This window comes from Hypanus sabinus, unplaced genomic scaffold (genome assembly GCF_030144855.1).
Source record: "Hypanus sabinus isolate sHypSab1 unplaced genomic scaffold, sHypSab1.hap1 scaffold_423, whole genome shotgun sequence".
Classification (NCBI taxonomy): Eukaryota; Metazoa; Chordata; class Chondrichthyes; order Myliobatiformes; family Dasyatidae; genus Hypanus; species Hypanus sabinus.
In genome coordinates, this window is record NW_026781302.1 from 314,353 (window position 1) to 338,261 (window position 23,909).

The following is a 23,909-nucleotide window of genomic DNA, read 5'->3' on the forward strand; positions in this document are numbered from 1 at the left end:
CCAACAACACGGCACAGCCGGACACATAACAGGGGACTTTACATCTCACAACACTGGATTGAGTGATGAAACCCGTGATTAATGTTGTTGTCCCTCCGAAATCATAAGGAACGCCCAATAAGGTGCTTTTAAATGTGAGCGCACCACCACAGGTGACGTCACGACGACCCCCCCCCCCCCCCCCCGCTCCTGACACCGTGATCTGCCCTCACGTGCGCGGTGTCGTCCGCGTGCTGGTGAGCTCGGGCTTTATCAGTTTAACAGCTGGGAAATAATCACGTGACCACTCCCTCCCTCACCGCTGACAGCAGAGAATTCAGGAACGGCGCTATTCCCATTCGTGCAAAGCGATGTCAATCACTCATTACCACCCGTCGCAGAGGCGGACAAGCCGAGAGGGTGTTACCCCCACTCCAACCTCGAACTCCCCATCATAGCAGAGTAAATGTCCGCTTTCTGATTTATTTTAATTTCCCTCCGAGGGAAGTTGGGGCGTTTGTGAAGCGTCTCCTGCGGCCGGAGTCTGATGTATCGCCTCGAAGTAAGAGGAGACCGTTCGGCCCGTCGGTTTGATGCCGGTTCCGCGGGGAGGGAGAGGAGGGATTTTATTGATAGGAAAAAGATGGTGTGAGAGGGGCGGACAGGATGTTTGTCCCGGTGGAAATCTGTGGAACCGTCTGAGCACACGGTGGTGGCGAGCAGAGGGATTCACACATGGGGGCAAACACCGGCAAACTTTTGACATGCAAGTGGGGCCAATGATTCGGGAAACGTGACAATTATGCGTGTTTTGTTGAGATTGTACTTGGAATCCCACTCCCCATACTAACAGGGTTATATAGACCAAAGAACGAACTGTCGGAGGAACTCAGTGGGTCGGGCAGCATCTGTGGAGAGAAATGAACCGTTAACATTTCAGGCTGAGACCTTCCTTCTGGACTGAGAGTGGACAGAAATAGTCAGAAAAAAGAGGTGAGGGGTATGGATGGGGCAAGAGATGTGGAGTGAGAGTTGGATATATGCGAGGGAGGAGGTGGGAAGGTGGAAATAGTGACGGGGTGCAGGGTGAGTGGTTGAGGCAACACGGGGCTGCAGAAAATGGAAATTAATTCCACAGAGGATTAACAAAGAGGTTAGAGAATGTTTGTTATAGAGAGTGCAATGAAGATTCACCAGACTGATCCCTGGAGTGGTGGGGTCATCATATGAAGAAAGATCAAATGCGATAACCCTTTCATTTAGAGAATTGAGGACTGAGAGGTGAACATTGAAATGCACAACATCATTACCGATTGAACCAGGGATCCCAGTCTCTGCAAAAGGGAGTGGATGCCTAGATTATATTAAAAAAAAACTCATGTATTTTTTTTTTAACGTTACCTGCTCTCCCAGTTTTACACTTACCCTGGTCCTTCACACACCCTTACACCTTAAGATTCAGCCCAGTAGCAACAGTCAGCAATTCATTCATTTTGGCTTTTACTAATGCCTCAGGGGTTGGCGTTTCCAGAAATTTATCAGTATCCATTGCTGCTGATTTCCACACACAAATAAATCAAAAGGGATTTCCCCAATCAAATCGATAATAAATCGATCAATAGACCCCAAATTTGGTCCTATCCCAGACGCAGGCCCCAAATTTGTTATGAACCTTAATGCTTTAGAAACGAGCCAGCAGCAATAGACTACACCTGGAGTCTGGTTTTGATGTTAAAACCACTATCTTTAATAGAATCTACTTTAAAAAATTGCAAATTAAACAAGATAAACAGAAGTTAACAGTGTTATGTGTATAGACGTGTGTAAATATAACTCCCAAACTATTGAGCTCAGGGGAAACAAGGCTTGGAGTCTTGAGATGGTAAAGTGCGAAAGTTCAGTTCATCCACAGAATAGATGATAAGAGATATTTGTAATCCAGGGTAAATATCAAGAGAAGGCAATTATGTCAAATTCCACAGGTTCCATGGTGGTAAAATGAGAGGACAGTTGCTGTATACTTTATCTGTCATCATTCCAAATCCACATATGAATTATTACCGAAAGTGACTTGTCACAAGGGGTATTGTCTTCAAATGAATTACCACACCACATCTAGGCAAGGGTTAAGACGTCAGTGGTCTTCACAGGATACCTCAAAACAGATCCACTGATATGGATCAAACAGGGTCACAACCACACATTCGAAGTATGGTGAATTGATAATTAACCTACCATTGTGGGCATAGGAAAGTTCTAAAGAGCGACCCTGTGGTGAACTACATATACCTGACTGGACACGCCTCCCCCCCCCCCCCCCCCCTTGCTGACTGCTCCTATGTCCTCCCACAGACCCCTGTATAAAGGAGATTGGAGGCACGGCTCCTTGATCTCTTGCTGTTCTGCTGCTGAGAGTGTTCAATTTTTCAGCAAATAAAAGCCCATATCTCGCCTCAGGTCTCCGAGAGTTATTGATGGCGCATCAGACCCTTGGCCGCTGGTTCCTGGATTTTGATCCTTTTTTCCTCCTTCTGACTCTGAGTGTCTGTGTCATCGGTTAAAACTAAACAAGCTGCGAGCGATGTAAATAAGCTGTAAGTCAGACTGATTCACCTTCTTAATCTCTGTCTCTCTCTTCAAATGACAGTCCACAGCAAATGAAACCTAGGGATTCATAACAATGGCCACTCCCCATTGTGAACTTGCTGATGTCTCTGCAGGGTGGAAGAGCGAGTGAATCTCTTCCCACATACTGAGCAGGGGAATGGCCTCTCCCCAGTGTGAACTCGCTGGTGATTCTGTAGGGTGGATGAATGAGTGAATCTCTTCCCACATTCTGAGCAAGTGAACGGCTTCTTCCCAGTGTGAATTCGATGATGACTCTGTAGGTCAGATGACCGAGTGAATCTCTTCCCACAGACTGAGCAGGTGAATGGCTTCTCCCCAGTGTGAACTCGCTGGTGTCTCTGTAGGGTGGATGAATGTGTGAATCTCTTTCCACAGACTGAGCAGGGGAATGGTCTTTCATCAGTATGAACTCGCTGATGACTCAGTAGTTGGGATGACTGTGCAAATCCCTTCCCACAGACTGAGCAGGTGAATGGCTTCTCCCCAGTGTGAACTCGCTGATGACTCTGTAGGTTGGATGGATCAGTGAATCCCTTCCCACAGACTGAGCAGGTGAACGGCTTCTCCCTAGTGTGAACTCGCTGATGACTCAGTAGTTGGGATAACTGAGTAAATCCCTTCCCGCATTCTGAACAGGTGAACGGCTTCTCCCCAGTGTGAACTCGCAGATGACTCTGTACTTGGGATGACTGAGTGAATCTCTTCCCACAGACTGAGCAGGTGAATGGCTTCTCCCCAGTGTGAACTCGCTGATGATTCTGTAGGGTGGATGAATGAGAGAATCTCTTCCCACAGACTGAGCAGGTGAACGGCCTCTCTCCAGTGTGAACTTGCTGATGACTCTGTAGGTTGGATGACCGAGTGAATCCTTTCCCACAGACTGAGCAGGTGAAAGGCTTCTGCCCAGTGTGAACGCGCTGGTGACTATGCAGGGTGGATGAAGCAGTAAATCCTTTCCCACATTCTGAGCAGGTGAACGGCTTCTCCCCAGTGTGAACTCGCTGATGTACCAGTAGGGTGGATGACTCACTGAATCCTTTACCACATTCTGAGCAGGTAAATGGCTTCTCCCCAGTGTGAACTCTCTGGTGTCTCCGTAGGTTGGATAAATGAGTGAACCCTTTCCCACATTCTGAGCAGGTGAACGGCTTCTCTCCAGTGTGAACTCGCTGATGACTCTGTAGGGTGGATGAATCAGTGAATCCTTTCCCACACTCTGAGCAGGTGAATGGCTTCTCCCCAGTGTGAACGCGCTGGTGACTCTGCAGGTTGGATAACTCAGTGAATTCTTTCCCACATTCTGAGCAGATGAACGGCTTCTCCCCAGTGTGAACTCGCTGATGTCTCTGTAGGTTGGATGGATCAGTGAATCTCTTCCCACATTCTGAACAGGTGAAAGGCCTCTCCCCAGTGTGAACTCGCTCGTGACTCTGTAGGTGGGATAACCGAGTAAATCCCTTCCCACAGACAGAGCAGGTGAACGGCTTCTCCCCAGTGTGAACTCGCTGATGTACCAGTAGGGTGGATGACTCAGTGAATCTCTTCCCACAGACTGAGCAGATGTATGGCTTCTCCCCAGTATGAACTCGCTGGTGTTTCCATAGGGTGGAAGAGTGAGTGAATCTCTTATCACAGACTGAGCAGGTGAACGGCCGCTCCCTTGTGTGAACTCGCTGGTGAGCCATTAGGTCAAATGACTGAGTGAATCCTTTCCCAGAAATTCAGCAGATGACCAGCCTCTGCCCAGTGTGGTGTGAACTGACTGGTGTGTCCACAGGTGGGAAGACCAACTGAATCCTTTCTCACACACAGAACAGATGAATGGCCTTGCCCAGTGTGAATTTGTACCTTCCAATTGAGATAACTGAGTGAATCCATTCCCACTTTCTGAGCAAGTGAATAGCCTTTCTCCTGTGTAAAATGACGGGCTTGCCAGTTGGTCAAATGACCAAGTTAATCCCTCCCCACAGTCTGAGCAGGAAGGACGGTCGATTGAATCCCTTGCTCCACTTATTAAATATCTAGACAGAGACAACAAAACTGGTGTGCCGTGTTTGAGCTTCCTGGAGACAAATTCCTTCTCATTTTTAACCTGTAAGAAGATATACAAAATCCATCAATGGGTTTAGGACAACATTTCAGATGAGATTACTTGAGTTGCCAAGCTTTGATCTGGTATCACACTGTTACAGTGAGGTTAATCCCAAGTTAGACAGATAAATACTGGCAGACCACAGTATGTGCGCTTGCAACACTGTGTGTCAGACAGAGTGGTCAGCAACACTGGGGCTCCACAGGGGACTGTCCTGTCTCCCTTTGTCTTCATCATCTACACCTCAGACTTCAACTACACCACAGAGTCTTGCCATCTTCGGAAGTTTTCTGATGACTCTACCATCGTTGGATGCATCAGCAAGGGAGATGAGGCTGAGTACAGGCCTACAGTGGGAAAACTGTCACATGGTGTGAGCAGAATCATCTGCAGCTTAATGTGAAAAAGACTAAGGAGCTGGTGGTGGACCTGAGGAGAGTTAAGGCACCAGACACCCCTGTTTCCATCCAAAGGGTCACTGTGAACATGGTGGAGGATTACAAGTACCTGGGGATACGAATTGACAATAAACTGGACTGGTCAAAGAACTCTGAGGCTGTCTACAAGAATGGTCAAAGCCGTCTCTATTTCCTGAGGAGACTGAGGTTCTTTAACATCTGCCAGATGATGCTGAGGATGTTCTACGAGTCTACTGTGGCCAGTGCTATCATGTTTGCTGTTGTGTGCTGGGGCAGTAGAATGAGGGTAGCAGACAGCAACAGAATCAACAAACTCACTCGTAAGGCCAGTGATGTCGTGGGGGTGGAACTCGACTCTCTGACGGTGGTGTCTGAAAAGAGGATGCTGTCCAAGTTGCATGCCATCTTGGAAAATGTCTCCCATCCATTCTATAATGTACTGGTTAGGCACAGGAGTACATTCAGACAGAGACTCATTCCACTGAGATGCAACACTGAGTGTCACAGGAAGTCATTCCAGCCTGTGGCCGTCATACTTTACAACTCCTCCTTCAGAATGTCAGACACTCTGAGCCAATAGGCTGGTCCTGGACTTATTTCCACTTTGCATAACTTATTATCATTTAATTATTTTTGGTTTTATTTTGCTATATTTCTACTCTATTCTTGGTTGGTGCAACTGTAACAAAATCCAAATTCCCTCGGGATCAATAAAGTATGTCTGTCTGTCTGAAATCTTCTCCTGACTGGACAGTGTGCTGGTATCTGGAATGACCATCAATTCTCTGATGTTCTTCCTGTCTCTATAAGAATGGGGCATTTTATACCCTGTTTATACCCAGTTTATACCCTGGCTCCGTTTGACTCTCTCCATTGGTATTATTCCCTGTTCCTGCTGAGCTGCATGGGTGCCTGGCCCCACAGTAACTGAAACAGTCTCACACAAATAGTCTCTTGACGTGCAGCTGGGATATTCTTTTATGTATTATTAACTTAATGTGCCACAGTTTTAACGCCATATAAAAATTCCTGCTGAAATGACTGGTTGGTTCACACAGCTGTTAAAAGGACTTAGGGTGAATTTTTGTATTATTTCAGGTTGTTGTCACAGTCATAGAAAATTTCAACACAGAAACAGGCCCTTTGGGCCATCTAGTTTGTGCTGAACTATTTAAACTGCCCACTCCCAATCCAGGTACCTACACGAACCTCTTAAATGTTAAAATCAAGCTCGCATGCACCACTTGTGCTAGCTGCTCATTCCACATCCGGAAGACCGTCTGTGTGAAGAACTTCCCCTCATGCTTCCCTTAACGTTTCATGTTTCACCCTTAACCCATGGCCTCTTGTTGTCTCAGTGGAGAAAGCCAGCTTGCATTTACGCTATCTATCCCCCTCTACCACAATCAAATCTCCCCTCAATCTTCTACATTCCAGAGAATAAAGTCCTGACCTGTTCAATCTTTCCTTATAACCCAAGTTCTCCAGACCTGGCAACATCCTTGTGAAATTTCTCTGAACTCTCTGAAACTCTTTTACATCTTTCCTGTAGGTAGGTGACCAAAACTGCACAAAAATAATCCAAATTAGGCCTCACCAATGTCTTCTACAAGTCAACATAACATCCATCTATTGTCAGTATTTGGTTCATCAAAGACAATGGGCTGAAATCTTTTTTTCCATCTCTTTCTAACCGTGATACCACTTTCAGTGAATTAAGGACTTGTATTCCCAGGTCCCTTTCTTCTACAACACTCCTCTGTGCCCGACCCAGTCACTGTGAAAGACCTCCCTTGGTAGGTCAGACCAAAGTTCAACAACTCACACATGTCTGCATTAAATTCCATTTTCCATTTCTCAATCCATTTTCCCAGTGGGTCCAGATCACAGTGCAAGCTATGATAGTCCTCCTCGCTGACCACTACACCACCAATCTTCGTTTCATCTACAGATCTGCTAATCCAGTTAAACACACTATGCTCTAGAATACCGATATAGATGACAGACAACAACAAATCCAGCACTGATCTCTGTGGCACACCACTAATCAGAGGCCTCCAGTCAGAGAGGCAACCATTTGCTACCACACTCTGGCTTCTGCCAAAGTCGGTGTCTCAATCAATTTACTATCTCATCTTGAATGCTGAGTGACTGAAACTTCTTGACCAACCTCCCATATGAGACTTTGTCAAGTGTCTTGCTAAGGTCCATGTAGACAACATCTACTGCCTTGCCTTCATCCACTTCCCTGATAACTTCCTCGAGAGACTCTATAAGATTAGTTAAACATGACCTACCATGCACAAAGCCATGCTGTCTATGCTTAATCAGTCCACATCTATCCAAATACTTATATGTCTGGGTCCAGCACATAATGTAACTACTGTTGTCAAGCTCATCAATGTACAATTTCCTAGTTCATTTTCAGAGCTTTTCTCGAACAGTGGAACAACATTGGCTGTCCTCCAATCCTCCAGTACCTCACCTGTCACTGAGGATTATTTAAATGTCTCTGCTTGTGCCCTGACAGTTTCTGCACTTGTCCTCCCAGGAAACAACCTGTCAGGCCTTGCAGATTTATCCACGCTAATTTGCCTTAAGACAGCAAACACCTCCACCTCTGTCATCTGCACAAGGTCCATGAATTTGTTGCTGCTTTGCCTCACTTCTATAGACTCTGTGTCCATCTCCAGTGTAAATACAGATGCAGAAATAATCTCCCCCCATCTACTTTGTCTCCTCATATGGATTACCATTCTGATCTTGCAGAGGATTAATTTTTTCCCTTGCAATCTATTTGCTCTAAACATATCTGCAGGATCCCTGAGGATTCTCCTTCACCTTCTCTGCCCAGGCAAGCTCATGCCTTCTTTTATTTCTTTCATAAGTGTTCACTTGAATTTCCTGTATTTCGTAAGTACCCCATTTGCTCCTGTCTGCCTGTACCTGGTATGCACCTCCTTTTTATTGATCTGGGAGAGGAAAGCCAAAGATGTGAGAGAGCTGCATGGAGTGAGGTGGGGGTAAGGGGGGCTAAACTAAACTTGCAGGGGGAATGGGAGCCTGAATAACAGAACAGATAGTGGAGGGGTGATGGAGACAGTTGGCGTTCAGTCCTCAGACAAAGTCAGGAATGAAAAAGTTGAGCATGGTTCAGTGAATATGCTGAGCCCTGTATATTTCAATACCAGTGTAGGAAAGGTGGATGTGTTCAGGACATGGATCAACACCTGGAATTAACACTAGGATCTGGCAACTGTGGACTGGGACAGGCTGCTTTATGGCAAAGGTGTGTTTGGTAAATGGGAGTCCTTCAAAGCCAAATTTTTAAAGTACAAAGCGGGAATTTGCTTCTCAGAATAAAAAGTGAAGATAAAAACTGTAGGGAACCTTGGATTTTAAGAGATATTGAGACCCTGGTGAAGCATAAAATGAAGTTGTATAACAGGGATAGGCAGGATAGGAAATGCAAGAGAACACATAAGAAATAAATCCAGATGGCTAAAAGAAGGCATGAGATTGTCCTGCAGATATGATGAATCATAATCCACAGGGTTTCTCGAGATAGATCAAGAGCAAAATGATCGCAAGGCACAAAGCTGTTCCTCTGGAAGACCGGAATGGCAATCCACATGTGGAATGAAAGCACATGGGGGAGATCTTAAATATTTTTTCATCTATGTTTACTCAGGAGATGGAGAAAGGCTCTATGGGAGTGTGGAAAAGTGGCATTAAAATCATGGAACCTGCACAGATTAAAGAAAAACAGTTATTTCGCTGTTCAACGTAGAACATAGAAATCCACAGCATGTTCTGGAGTATTGTGTGCAGTTTTGGTCTCCAAATTTGCGGAAGGATATTCTTGCTATGGAGGGAGTGCAGCATACGTTCACAAGATTAATCCCTGGAATAGTGGGACTGTCAGATGTTGAAAGATTGGAGCCACTGGGCTTGTATAAACTGGAATTTAGAAGGATGAGAGTGGATCTGATTGAAACTTATAAGAACATTAAGGGATTGGACACGCTGGAGGCAGGAAGCATGTTCCCGCTGATGGGTGAGTCCAGAGCTTGAGGCCACAGTTTAAGAATAAGCAGTAGGCCATTTAGAACAGAGATGCCTAAACTTTTTCACCCAGAGAGTGGTGGATATGTGGAATGCTCTGCCCCGGAAGGCAGTGGAGGCCAAGTCTCTGAATGCATTTAAGAGAGAGTTAGATAGACACCTTACAGTGGGGTCAAGGGATATGGAGAGAGGGCAGAAATGGGGTACTGATTGTGTATGATCAGCTGTGATCACAGTGAATGGCGGTGCTGGCTAGAAGGTCTGAAAGGCCTACTCCTGCACCTAATATCTATTGTCTATTGTTCCAGGCCATTCAGCCCACAATGTTGTGCCAACCATGTAACTTACTCTAGAAACTGCGTAGAATTTCCGAAGTGCATAGACTTCTATTTTTCTAAGCTCCATATTCCTATCTAAGAGGCTGTTAAAAGACCCTATTGTATCTGCATTGACCACCGCTGCTGGCAGCGCATTACACACAGCCACCACTTTCTGTGCAAAAAATAATAACCCTGACATCCCCTCGGTATCTATTTTCAAGCACCTTAAAACTATGCCCCTTCATGTCAGCCATTTCAACCCTGAGAATAAACCTCTGGCTATCCACACGATCAATGCCCCTCATCATCTTATACACCTAAAAAATGCACTAAACAGAGACAAGGAAATTATACATTGCATTGAGGAATTGGTAGAAGTATAGAAGTTAGTTTTTTTTTACACAGAGATTGGTGAGTGTGTGGAACGGGCTGCCAGCAGCCCTGGTGGACGCAGAAGCGAAAGGGTCTTTTAAGGGACTCCTGGATGGATACCTGGAGCTTAGAAAATTAGAGGGCTATGGCGAAGGTAAGGATATGTTTGGCACAGCTTTGTGTGCCAAAAGGCCTGTATTGTTCTGTAGGTTTTCTATGTTCCTGTGTAGAAAAAATATAAGGGCATAGAACGGGTAAATTCAAGCAGGCTTTTTCAACTGATGTTAAGTGTGATGACAACCAGAAGTGATGGGTTAAGTGGGGAGGTGAAATTTATGGGGAACATGTGTAAAACCTCTTCACTGAATTGGCCGTGAGAGTGTGGAAAAGATGCCAGTACAAGTGCTGAACATGAGCTCAATTTTACCACTTAAGAGAAGTTTGGATGGGAGCCTGGATGGTAGGGTGATGGTATGGTTCCAGTGCAGGTAGTTGCATTAGACAGCTTTAATGTTCTTTTGGCATTGACAAAATGGGCCAAATAGCCTGTTCCTGTACTGAACATCTCCACATTTCTATGACAGAGAAGCTGGCCAAACTTGTTTGGAAGGGAAAAGGTAGGAGTGACAATGGAGCAGCAATGGCTGGAATTTCTGGGAGCAATTCGGGACCTGAATGATCGATACATTCCAAAGAAGTGGAAGCATTGAAAAGGCAGGAGGACACAACCGTGGCTGGAATAAGAAGACAAAGCCAACAGAAACACCTAAGAGAGGGCAAACAAAAGAGCAAAAACTATTAGGAAGCTTTTAGAAACAAAGCTTTAGAAACAAAGTTTCTAAAACAAAAAGTCAGATGAGCTCAGGGCGTGGCATTATGATACTGTAGCCATTAATGAGTCTTGGTAGCACCCAGCAGTCTGAGACATTTAGAGGAACAAAATACCCAGGGCCTCAATATCTCTCGAAAACCACAGTTCCCTGAACCAGTTACCTGACAACTTTTATTTTGGCAGGCATATACAAACTCTATACCCTCACTTCTGAAGAACTCCCACTTGCAAGTACTGCTTTTCGAGAAAAACAGCCTGTCCCAATCCACACTTGTTAGATCTTTCTGATACCATCAGAATTGACCTTTCTCCAATTTAGAATCTCAACTCATCATCCAGCCCGCTTTTTTTTCCATATTTACTTGGACTCTTATGTTGTTACGATTGCTAGATATGAAGTGTTTCCATACACTAATTTCAGTCACTAACAATGGATCTTTTCCTAACAGCTTATTGCACACTTCTACGTCGGGAATTCTACATCCTGATTAAGGGCACATTTGACAAACTCTACCCCATTTATAGACAATAGACAATAGGTGCAGAAGTAGACCATTCGGCCCCTCGAGTCTGCACCGCCATTCTGAGACCATGGCTGATCATTCACTATCAATACCAAGTCCCTGCCTTGTCCCCATATCCCTTGATTCCCCTATCCATCAGATATCTATCTAGCTCCTTCTTGAAAGCATCCAGAGAATTGGCCTCCACCGTCTCCCGAGGTAGTGCATTCCACACCTGCACAACTCTCTGGGAGAAGAAGCTCTTCCTCAACTCTGTTTTAAATAACTGACCTCTTATTCTCAATCCATGCCCTCTGGTACTGGACTCTCCCAACATCTGGAACATATTTCCTGCCTCAATCCTATCAAATCCTTTAATTATCTTAAACGGTTCAATCAGATCCCCTCTCAATCTCCTCAATTCCAGCGTGTACAAGCCCAATCTCTCCAATCTCTCTGCGTAAGACAGCCCTGCCATCCCAGGAATCAACCTAGTGAATCTACGCTGCACTTCCTCAACTGCCAGAATGTCCTTCCTTAAACCTGGAGACCAAAACTGTACACAATATTCTAGGTGTGGTCTCACCAGGGCCCTGTACAAATGCAAAAGGACATCCTTGTTCTTGTATTCAATTCCCCTTGTAACAAAGGCCAACATTCCTTTTGGTCCTTATATATATAAAAAGTTAAAATCTCTTACTATATCAACCTTTGTTTCTTAGCATAGCCTGCAATCTCTGCAAAGTTTGCTCTTCTAAATCTCTCAGAGTGTTGGGTGCAACCAAGTCCCAATAATGGCTACAATATCACAATTCCCTGTCCTGAGCTGATCGGGCGTTCCTACAATGCTTCTTGCATTGTGATATACACAGCTCATCACATTCATCGCACCATGCTCAACCTTTTGTCTGCTGACTCTATCTGAGTTTTGAACAACATTTGTCTGGGTGTCAAGAAAGCAACTTCTCCCTCAATGTCACAAAAACAAGGGAACTGGTTGTGGACTACAAAAGGAATGGAGACAGGCTAACCCCTATTGATATCAATGGATCTGGGGTTGAGAACATATGGACATTTGACTTTCCTCTGCCAGGTAATCCCCCCAACAGTTTACACAGTGGTCTACCTGTTGTTGTATGAGATGACCCCAAGAGTACTCTGTGACGGCTATTTAACCTCATTCCCCTTTCTGACTCTCACCCAGTTTACTGTGTCCTGCACCTTGGGTGTAACTCACCTCTCTTGATGTTATAACTATCACCCCCTCCAACTCCTAGATGATCCAGAATTCATCCATTTCCAGCTTCAGCTCCTTAAAGCTCAGGGTTACAAGCTGCAGCTGGATGCACGTCTTGTAGGTGATGGTATCAGGGACACTGGAGGTCTCCCCGCCTTCCCACCAATGTCCCGTCTAATTTGTAATGACCGGTGTGCCGAAACACCTTGTGCTGTGCAATTTTTACCCACTGACAACAAGACATGCACACTGAATTTTAAATAGGGAGGTACTTCTTTTAACAGCTAGCAACTCACTGTCGATAAGAACTTTGATCTCCTCTGGGTTTGATCGAGTTCATAGGCACTCTCACACAAACTATGTAACAGGCCTGTTGTGGGTTATGAAGGATTTTCTCACTAGAACTTTTGCAAACCGTCCATATGTGATTTGCTTGCTAAATACTACTTTCAAAGGTCAGATTTCCAAATATCACTCCCCACTTGCAAATTCTCCAGCAAATTTTGCATCACCACAATACTAACACCAGTTTCCGTATTTTACATAAATATTTCCCCTGAACCCTCCCCCAATGACTGACGGTGGTGAACTCAGTGAATGAAATGCCAATGAATACGAAGGGAAGGGCAGTAGTCTGTCTCACTGGAGTCTGGCACATTTGTGATGTGAAAGCTGCTTGTTGCCCAGGGCAAAGGTGTTTGATATCATTACGTACCCAGAGAGAATGGGTCAAAACATGCTCTCACCGGTAGAAAAGGGCAGAACGAGAGGAGGTAGCTCAAGCAACACACACAAAATGCTGGAGGAGCTCAGCAGGCCAGGCAGCATCTATGGAAAAGAGTACTAATGCTGAGTTCCTCCGGCATTTTGTGTGTGTTGCTTGGATTTCCAGCATCTGCAGATTTTCTCTTGTTTGTGATCGGAGATAGAACCAATGTGATTTTCTCAACTGCTGATGTAAAAGATTTTGTTCCCTTTCTCCGAGTTCCTAATCCTTGCATTTAGATAGCTGGAGCTCAGCTCTGTCTGAGAGATCCATCTGTTCCCATTCCCTCATCAACCGGAAGCTCCCCGGGGCCCGTGTACGGATCGAGGGGCTGAGAGAGAGGGAAGAGGGCAGGACTGTCCCAGGATTGCGGCTACGATATCCGGAGTTCCCAGCAAATGTCCCGCAGTCGGTGTTTAAAATAGCAGCCCGGAAAATCATTCCTACCTTTACCGATCCTCCGGAGCGCCTTTGTGTACGGCGCGCATGCGTGCTATTCTGTGACGTCATCGACCTTGATGCCTGCGCATATGATCGTTGCTTCAGAAGCAGCGAAATTTTAAACCCAGGGGTTCATGGGTAATCCAGGTGCCATTAAACATTCCTGCTAGCACCAGTTTCATGTCCACACCGCCGGGTTTCTTTCTATGTAGAAAACTCAGTAGCTGATTTAACGTAGCAAGCAGCTCCCAAAAAGAATGTTCTCAATATCAACAGGCATTCCATTTATCTAATGCCTCTCGGACAACCCTCTTGCAAAGACAGATATAAAACACAAGAGATTCTACAGTTGCCAGAAATAAAGACACACACACACACACGCACACACACACACACACACACACACACACAATGCTGGAGGAACTGTGCAGTTCAGGTAGCAACTAAGCAGAGGAGTACACAGTCTAGGCATGCTAAAGGGGCTCGGCCTAAACGTTGTCTATTTATTCCTCTCTACATTTGCTGCCTGATCTATTGATTTCCTCCAGTATTTTGCAGAAATTAACCACCTTTTTTACCTCAATCCAAATGTGTCTGATCATTCATTTGTAGCCACATCCTGCAGGTTCGATTCCTCTTCTTCCTCCTCCTTGTAAACTCCAGGCCCCATCTCTTTCTGGAGCCCCAAATCCCTGACTGGCAACTTGGTTTCTGACTCTGCTCCATCGAAGATTCACTCGCTGGTCTGCTGTCAGACTTCAGAGGTGTATTGTGTTGCGAGACCGCAGGTTCGTTTACTGTGAGAGTCGCTTTAAGTGCTTGTGAGGCGAAGCTGTGATGTCACACACGCGCTGCAGCAGAGACAAGAGTGCAGGGGAGAGAGGGAGGAGAGGGAGGGGAGAGAGAGAGTGAGGGAGAGAGGGAGAGGGAGAGGAAGAGAGAGTGAGAGTGAGAGAGAATTCAGCTTGTCACTGCTATACCCAAAAGATTGGGTTGATCATCGGCACGCAATGCACAACGGATGTCTGGCTGTCACTTCGTATAATCCATATGTGTGGATTTGTTGGAGTATCCTGTGGTATCACTTTTGTCGGCCCTTACCTGAAATCCGGGTGTTCTGTGGTAACCACTTGAAGACGATATTCCTGTCACTGTCACCTGGTGATATTTCGAAGTGGATTTCGGAACTAATCCACGGATAAGATCTTCGGCGACTGCGATTTCGTTTACCCAGCGTGGAATGTGTGTGGAATTCTTCGTAATTACCTTCTCTCCTGTGGATTTACAAATCTCTCCTCTCACTCACTTATTCCGTGGATTACTGAACTTTTCCACTTTATCATCTTAAGACTTTAAGCATTGTTTCCCAAGCTTGATAGTTTGGGAGCTATATATACGCTTAACACTGTTAACTTCTGTTTATTTCTTTTAAAATCTTTTATATTTGGAGTAGATGCCAATGAAGATAATGGTTTTAACATCGAAGCTAGACTCCGTTAGTGATCTATTGCAACAACCCTGCTGTCTGAGGCACAGCCCTTTAAAATTGGTGAAAATGACCCAAAACATTGAAAAGAGCGGGGAAGAAGGAGTTTAACCAACTTCGTCCGGAGCCCTGAACAACGTCACAACCACAGTGAGCTCATCGTCTTGTTCAGCCCGGAGAAAATCATACAGGGAATTCATGCAGGTGTATAAGATGATGAGAGGCATTGGTCGTGTGGATAGTCAGCGGCTTTTTCCCAGGGCTGAAACGGCTAACACGAGGGCGAATAGGTTTAAGCTGCTTGGAAGTAGGTACAGAGGAGATGTTAAAGCCAAGTTTTTTAAAACAAAGAGTGGTGTGTGTGTGGAATGCACTGCCAGCGACGGTGGTAGAGGCGGATACAATAGGGTCTTTTAAGAGATTCTTAGATAGGTACATGGAGCTTAGGAAAATGGGTGGCTATGCAGTAGGGTAATTCTAGACAGTTTCTAGAGTAAGTTACATGGTCGGCACAACATTGTGGGGCAAAGCATTTGTAATTTGTTGTAGATTTCTATTATTCTATGAAATTCAAGAGAAATCTCCTATCCCACGGAGTGGTGACTAGTTGCAACCTGTCATCTCAGGGAGAGTGAGAGGGAAACGGCAGGGGTAGATTTTCATATACTGATATGGAACAGAAACATGGGTAAGGATCAGATGGGCCGAGTGGCCTCTCCAGTGTGCATTTTGAGTGTGATAGAGACAGTAAGAACCTGACGCACGGGATTTGATAAAACTGATTTATCTTTCACAGATGCATTGTATTAAACACCAGTCTAGTTTAAGGCTAACATCAGCAGAACAGACTCCTTCAATGCTCAGTGACCAGGGTTCAGTCCTGGGTGCGATGAGCAGCCGCAAGAACTGCAGAATCTGACAGTAACAGTCCCTCATGAACCTGCAGCTGTCTTCAGTCACCGTGATGGTGAAACATTTAACACGGAGCTGATTTGAACTTCCTCCCTGATGTGAAGTTGCTGGTGTTGCAGCAGCTGGGATGATTGAGTAAAACTCTTTGCTCACTCCGGACAGAAAAGTGGCCTCTATTTATTGTGAACTCACCGGAGCATCACAAGGTGGGTTAACTGAATGAGTCTCTTCTCACACACGGAGCAGGTGAACGGCCGCTCTCCAGAGCGAAGCTGTTGGTGTATCTGCGATGGCCGGATGAACCCCTTCCGAAATGAGAGTCAGTGAATGAAGTCACAGTGCTCGGAACGTCATGGCGATGTATCCAATCAGATCACGGACATGGACACGTGTTCGGGCTCTCCTTGTAGCGAGTGGGGCGCTGTCTTCTCCAGCATCTCCACCCCCACATTCAAGGATCGGCGGCATTCAAGCGCTGGTGAACTGACAGATACAGCGGAACTAACGAGCTGTTGTGGTTGAGATTCCTAAACACAAATCTCTTGACTTTTCTACACTGTTATAAGTTTACCAAGCTTGTAAGTGGATGAAGGACAACATTTCATTTTTCAAAATATTCCTGAGGCGAGCGGGGTAATTTAGTGAAGGTTTATAGCCTTTGTTATATAACTCAGCCACGACTTTTTAATACTTAAAACGTTTATTTAATACCTGGGGCAAATAATATTCGACCAGCCTTATCTTATAATCTTCAAAGTTAATCATACCTAACCGACGAGATGGCGAATTATAGTAACCTTTCTTTTCAAGAAACGCAATGACCACAGGTCGAGGTTCCTGTTGAGAAGAGGATTTAAACACTGGGGCTCGGTGTGCCCGGTCTATTCTAGGCGGAGTCTGGACACACAATTCGCATATTGTTCCTTCTTGATCTATTCTCAAGGCGACAATCTTTTGTCTTAGAGATTCAACGATTTTCGATTGTTTATCTCTGAACTTCCCCAACTCATCCGTCTTAGTATCGACTCTCGTTACAGCATCCTCATGTTCCTGAATTTGAGTAGTCTGTTCCTGCAACGTGTTTTGAATAGTCTGCAGCAGAATCTCCATCCGTTTAAGCTCTGTGGTAGCCTTTAAACACCCATCCGAATGTGGTTCAGACGTTTCGCTCTGAGCTTTCCGAATTAGCTCCGCAATAGCTTCCCCAGTCACAGAAGGATCCGCTTCTTTTTACCAGTAGTTTTAGCACGAGACATCAACGCGGATTGGATTCAGTAACTTAAAACGAATTTCGTAGCTGTTCGAGAAACACGTCTACTCCATGCAAGGCCAGCAGGAGGGGAAGGACAGCATTTCAACTCAGATCATCTACTCTCCATGGTGCCTTCTGATAAAAACACTGTCACAGCTCCAAACAATTTGGAGGAATAATACCTCATCTTCAAACTGACCGCAGTTTCGGCACCAGGCACAATATCAAACTCTCTGCTTCCCTCTCTGTATCAAAATGGATCATTCCTCCCCTTCATCAGTCTGTGACTTGGCTCAGTTTGTCCGTCTCCTTCGCATTCTGAGCATGCGCCACACACCCACTGAGATCACATTTTATTTACACGGCTGTGACTAGAGACTTTCTGATTATTATGTCCCTCCCGGCATTTGACGGTGGTAAACTCAGAGTCAGCAATGATATTGAACAACGGGAGTAGGTGTTAGGCTTTTTCGTTGGAGATGATAAACTGCCGGTAGTGTGTGTCTGGATGAGTGGGTCGTTTTCAGACTGGAAGGAGGTAGCGTTTGGAGTACCCCAGAGATCAGTCCCTGACCACAGTTGTTCACAGTTTAATGTCCTGGCGGAGGCAGCGAGATGAGAGATGTCCCAGTCTACTGGTGACGCAGAAAGCGTGGAGTTGGGGGAGGGAAGGCTATTCACATGCAATTCCGTAGCTTTGCAATCAGTACATAGTGCACGGTGGGGCTGCAGTGGCGGGTTCCAATCTGCTAATTAGATTTGCTGACGACACTCCTTTGATCGGCCGAATACCAAATAATAATGAGGCAGCCTACAGAGAAGAAGTCATCACCTTGACACAGTGGTGTCAAGAAAACAATCTCTCCCTCATTGTGACAAAAACAAAGGATCTGGTTGTGGATTAGAGGAGGGATGGAGACAGGGACCAAATTCAAACTTTGCAAGTCTGTTATTGACACAAAATGCAGATTTTAATATTGATCATGACACAATATATTTTATACATTGTTAATGACATAAAAGATATTTACAGATTGTTACTGACAAAGAATCGTATCATTTGTGTTCCGTGTGTTATCTGAATGTACTTGCCTGTGATGCTGCCACAAGTCAGTGTTTCTCTGTACCTGTACCTTCCCGTACTTGTGCACTTGGCAATAAATTCAACAGGACCTGAGAAATCTCAGTGAGATTTGATTAGTGATGATCAACTTGGCAGCTCGGTAGGACGAATGTATGCGACAGTACACTGTTAAATGCAAAACCCTGAACAGTGTTGATGATCAGAGGGATCTTAGACTCCAAGTTCATCGCTCCCTGAAAGAGACAGCACAGATTGATCGGGTGGTTAAGCAGGCAAATGGCATGGTTGTCTTTATTAGATGAAGCATTGAGTTCAAAAGTCGGGAAGTTTTGTTGCGGCTGTTACGAGCCTGCGGTCGTACTGTGACTGTTTATTTAAGAGCGCCGGCGTGAGGAGGCGGGACTATGACGTCAGTCACAGGCTGACAGCGCTGACTGTGGACTGAACCATAAGAGAGAGAGAGAGAGCGATCTGCAGACAGGCAGTCGGCCAGTGTAAAGAGAGAGAGAGACTGGAAAAGCTGATCGCTTCAGATAGTCGCAGCTGAGGCTTGGAACTCTCCTGTGCCCACAAGAGTGGGTTGATCATCGGTACAGGGAACCACAACTAATGTGTGTGGCTGTCACTTCGTATAATCCATAGGAGTGGATTTGGGGATATCTTGTGTTAATCCTTGCCTGGGTCTGTTGTGTGGTAACCCCGGGAACACGGTATTCCTGTGACAGATCACTTTCGCTGATAACTCGTATGTGGACGGATTCAACGGATAAGAACTTCGTCGACGGTTATTTTGATGTAACGGCCTTTTCTCTACGTTTCACCCTGGATTACAAATATCTCTCTCCTATCATTTATTCCGTGGATTACTGAACTTCCCTACTTTACCATCTCAAGACTCTGAGATTTGTTCCCTCAGGCTCGATAGTCTGGGAATTATATTTACACATGTATACACATAACACTGCTAACTTTTCTTTATTTCTTTAAATTACTATGTTAGAAGTAGATACTAATAAAGAGAATGGGTTTAACATCAAAATCAGACTCCAGTGTGAACTCCGTTTCTGCTGTTTCGTTTCTAAAACGTTACAGTTCGTAACACAGTTTTATAAAACTAGTTAGACCACATCTGGAGTGTTTCATACAGTTCTGGCCGCCCCCATTCTCGGAAGGATGTCGGGGCTTTGGAGAGGGCGCAGAAGAGGTTTACGAGGACACCTTTGTAAATGGTTCTATCACCGGTATCTATAACTTGTTGATTGATTCTAGACAAGACTTCTTTGATAAAATAAAAAGAGCTTGGTTGGATGACCTAAATTGTCAGATTTCTGATGATAGATGGAATAGAATTCTTAAACGGGTTAATAAATCATCTGTCTGTGCTCGGCATTCTCTTCTACAATATTAAGTGGTTCATAGAGCATACGATTATGAACAGAAACTCTCCAGTTTTTACCAGAATGTTTCTCCACTTTGTAATAAATGCAACTCTGCTGATGCCTCGTTAATTCATATGTTTTGGTTTTGCCCTACAATTGAAAAGTTTTGGCGGGAAGTATTCCATACCTTTTCACAACTTTTTTTGGGTCCAATTTGACCCAAATCCCCTTACTGCCTTGTTTGGTATACCTATCTTTTTAACTAAAAAATCTTTCGACCAAATTGACTCTCTTATTTCTTCCTTTATTTGGAACAATAAGAGACCAAGAATTAATAAGTATAATTTACAAAAATCTAAAAAAGATGGTGGTCTTGCACTTCCTAATTTAAGACTGTATTATTGGGATGTGAATATTAGACAATTATGTTTTTGGTTATACTGGCTTGATAAGAAACAAAAATCATTATGGGTTGATTTGGAATTAAAAGCTGTTAAACAATTTCATTTAACTTCAATATTAGCAGCTCCATTACCTTTACAGCTCTCCAAAATTCCAAATTTCAATCTTTACCCGGTTATTAAACTATTCCTACGGATTTGGGTTCAGTTTCGTAATTTTTTAAATTTGAAACAATTTAGTTGACTAGTTTTTTATATCGAAACATTTCTTTTAAACCTTCAACAACTGACCCTATTTTTCTCCTATGGAACAATAAAGGGATCCATTCTTTTACAGATTTATTTTGTGATGGTCGATTGATGTCCTTTGAAGGGCCAATTGACAAAATTTCTCTCGCTCATACACATTTTTTGGAATATGTTCAGTTTCGACATTTTTTACAACAATGCTTACCTAAGTTTCCATATTTACAAGAATCTGATTTGTTAGATACCATTTTGAAATTGAATCCCTTAGAGAAAGTTTCCATTGGCAGAATGTATAACTTATTTTTGTTACAAATGAGAACATATCACTAAAGATTAAACAAGATTGGGAGAGAGAACTTCATATGATCTTTGTTAATGAAGATTGGCTTCGAGTTTTGAAAAATGGAAATTGTTCTTCTATATGTGCCAACCATTGTTTAATTCAATTTAAAATTGTTCACCGTTATTATTTAACAAAGGAGAGACTATCTAAAATATTTCCTAGTATAGACAAATGCTGTGATATATATAAAACTGAAGTAGCTACTTTGTCACATATGTTCTGGCATGTTCATCATTAAAATCGTTTTGGAAGTCTTTATTTCCAACAAGATCTAAAGCTCTGAAAATGAATTTACAACCTAATAGGTTGACTGTTCTATTTGGTAAAGTTCCACGTCATATTCAGGGTATTTCATCTTCAGATCAACATGTAATTGCATTTGTTACACTATTGACAAGAAGAGCTATTTTATTAAAATACAAAGATACTTCTTCCCTTGCATTAATTGAATGGTTTTCTCAAGGAATCTTATGTCTTAGTTTGAAAAAAAATTAGGAGAACTTTTGATGCTCGATTCGATTTTGAGAGAAGATAGAGTTCTTTGCCAAATATTATCATTTAATTTCAATTATGCTATATGGTTTCCTTCCAATTTTATTTTATTATAAATATGAAATGGCGGTTGACGATTCTATTTTTATATTTAGATGATGGTTAAACGTATTGTTCCGGGGGGTTGATTCCTAATGGTTTTTTTCCCCTTTTTTGTTGTTAGGGGGTTCCCCCCTAGTTAGATGGGGTTCTTTATTTCCTTCCTTTTCCTATATATATTTTCCATTTTTATATTTTACGATTAGTTTTTTCCTTCAACTTTATTAATTATATACATATTAATCTATTGAAGTCTTGCTTCATTCTGTAGCTGTAGAAGATTATGTACTAGTAAAAAATATTCTAAAAATGAAAAATGAAAATGACAAGACAACAATGTAACAAAGCATTATAGCTGCAGAGAAAGTGCAGTGCGGATAGACATATGGTGCAGGGTCACGTCGAGTTACATTGTGAGGCCGAGTCCATTTTATCATTCATTTGGCTTATAACCACAGACAGGAAGCCGTCCTTGAGCCGGGGGGTTCGCGCTTTAAGGCTTTTGTATCTCTTCCCCGATGTGGGAGCGGATTTGCAGCGAGGATGTCCAGGTTGTGAGGGTCTTTGAGTACGTGGCCAGCTTTTCCGAGGGAGGGGGAGTGTAGGGAGAGTCCATGGAGTGGAGGCTTGTTTCTCTGACGTTCACTGCTCTCCAAAGTTCTCTGCAGTTCCTTGCAGTCATGGGCAGAGCAGTAGCCATACCAAGGCGTGAAGTATCGACAAGAAGCTCAGAGACCTCGGCCTTCACCCTGCCTTGTGTAGCTGGATCCTGGATTTCCTGTCAGATAGCCGGCAGGTGGTAAGTGTGGGCTCTCTCACCTCTCTCTTTCTCTCTCTCTCTCTCTGTCTCTGACCCTCAGCACACATACCCCACAGGGTTGTCTTCTTCCTCCCTCCTTTACTCTGTGCAACCATGAGTTGTGTCGCCACCCACAGCTCCAATCTGCTAACTAAATTTGCTGACGGCACTACACTGACTGGCCTAATCTCAAATAATAACGAGGCAGCCGACAGAGAAGAAGTCATCACCCCGACACAGAGGTGTCAAGAAAACAACCTCTCCCTCATTGTAACAAAAACAAAGGAGCTGGTTGTGGATTACAGGAGGAATGGAGACAGGGACCAAATCCAACATTTCCATGTCTGTTATTGAGACAAAATGCACATTTTAATATTTGTCATGACACAATGTATTTTATACATCGCTAATGACTTAAAACATATTTACAGATTGTTACTGACAGAGAATCGTATAACTTATGTTCCGTGTGTTATCTGAATGTACTTGCCTGTGATGCTGCCACAAGACAGTGTTTCTCTGTACCTGTACCTTCCCGTATTGGTGCACTTGTCAATAAATTCAACAGGACCTGAGAAATCTCAGTGAGATTTGATTAGTGATGATCATCTTGGCAGCTCGGTAGGTCGAATGTATGCGACAGTACACTGTTAAATGCAAAACCCTGAACAGTGTTGATGATCAGAGGGATCTCAGACTCCAAGGAGGCGGGACTATGACGTCAGTCACAGGCTGACAGCGCTGACTGTGGACTGAACCATAAGAAAGAGAGAGAGAGAGCGATCTGCAGACAGGCAGTCGGCCAGTCTAAAGAGAGAGAGAGAGAGAGAGACTGGAAAAGCTGATCGCTTCAGTTAGTCGCAGCTGAGGATTGGAACTCTCCTCTGCCCACAAGAGTGGGTTGATCATCGGTACACGGAACCACAAAGAACGTCTGTGGCTGTCACTTCGTATAATCAATAGGAGTGGGTTGTGGAATATCTTGTGTTAACCCTTGCCTGGGCATGTTGTGTGGCAACCCCTGGAAAACGGTATTCCTGTGACAGGTCACTTTCGCTGATAACTCGTATGTGGACGGATTCAACGGATAAGAACTTCGACGGCGATTATTTTGAAGTAATGGCCTTTTCTCTACGTTTCACCCTGGATCACAAATATCTCTGTCCCATCATTCCGTGTATTACTGAACATTCCTACTTTACCATCTCAGGAATCTAAGCTTTGTCCCCTCAGGCTCGATAGTCTGGGAATTATATTTACACATATATACACTTAACACTGTCAACTTTCCTTTATTTCATTAAGTTACTATACACTAATAAAGAGAATGGTTTTAACATCAAAACCAGACTCCGCTGTGAACTCTATTGCTGCTGGTTCGTTTCTAAAACGTTGCAGCTCGTAACACAGTTTTATAAAACTAGTTAGACCACATCTGGAGTGTTTCATACAGTTCTGGTCTCCCCCATTCTCGGAAGGATGTCGGGGCTTTGGAGAGGGCGCAGAAGAGGTTTACCAGGACCCTGCCTGGATTAGAGGGCATGAGCTATAACGAGAGGCTGGACAAACGTGTTGTTTTCTCCAGAGCGGCGCAGGCTGGGGTGAGACTGGATTGACGTTTATAAGATGAGGAGAGGAATAGATAGAGTGGACAGACGATATATTTTTCCTGGGGGTTGAAATGTCTAATACATTTAAGGTGAGAGGAGATGTGAGCGGCAAGTTTGCTTCTTTCCACAGACTAATGTGTAGTTGGAGT

General features: G+C 44.1%; 1 protein-coding gene across 1 annotated transcript; it reads right to left on the reverse strand.

The window, feature by feature from the left end:
• Nucleotides 1-176: 176 nt before the first annotated feature.
• LOC132388839 (gastrula zinc finger protein XlCGF26.1-like) lies at nt 177-5,251 on the reverse strand. Its single transcript, XM_059961262.1, has one exon. It carries the CDS (start codon nt 4,290-4,292, stop codon nt 2,652-2,654), a length of 1,641 nt encoding a protein of 546 aa, XP_059817245.1. The 5' UTR covers nt 4,293-5,251; the 3' UTR covers nt 177-2,651.
• Between the last annotated feature and the right edge of the window lie 18,658 nt (nt 5,252-23,909).

Excerpts from the sequence above, each read along its gene's own strand:
- LOC132388839 (XM_059961262.1), bottom strand. The coding sequence starts at position 4,292 with ATGGCTCACCAGCGAGTTCACACAAGGGAGCGGCCGTTCACCTGCTCA.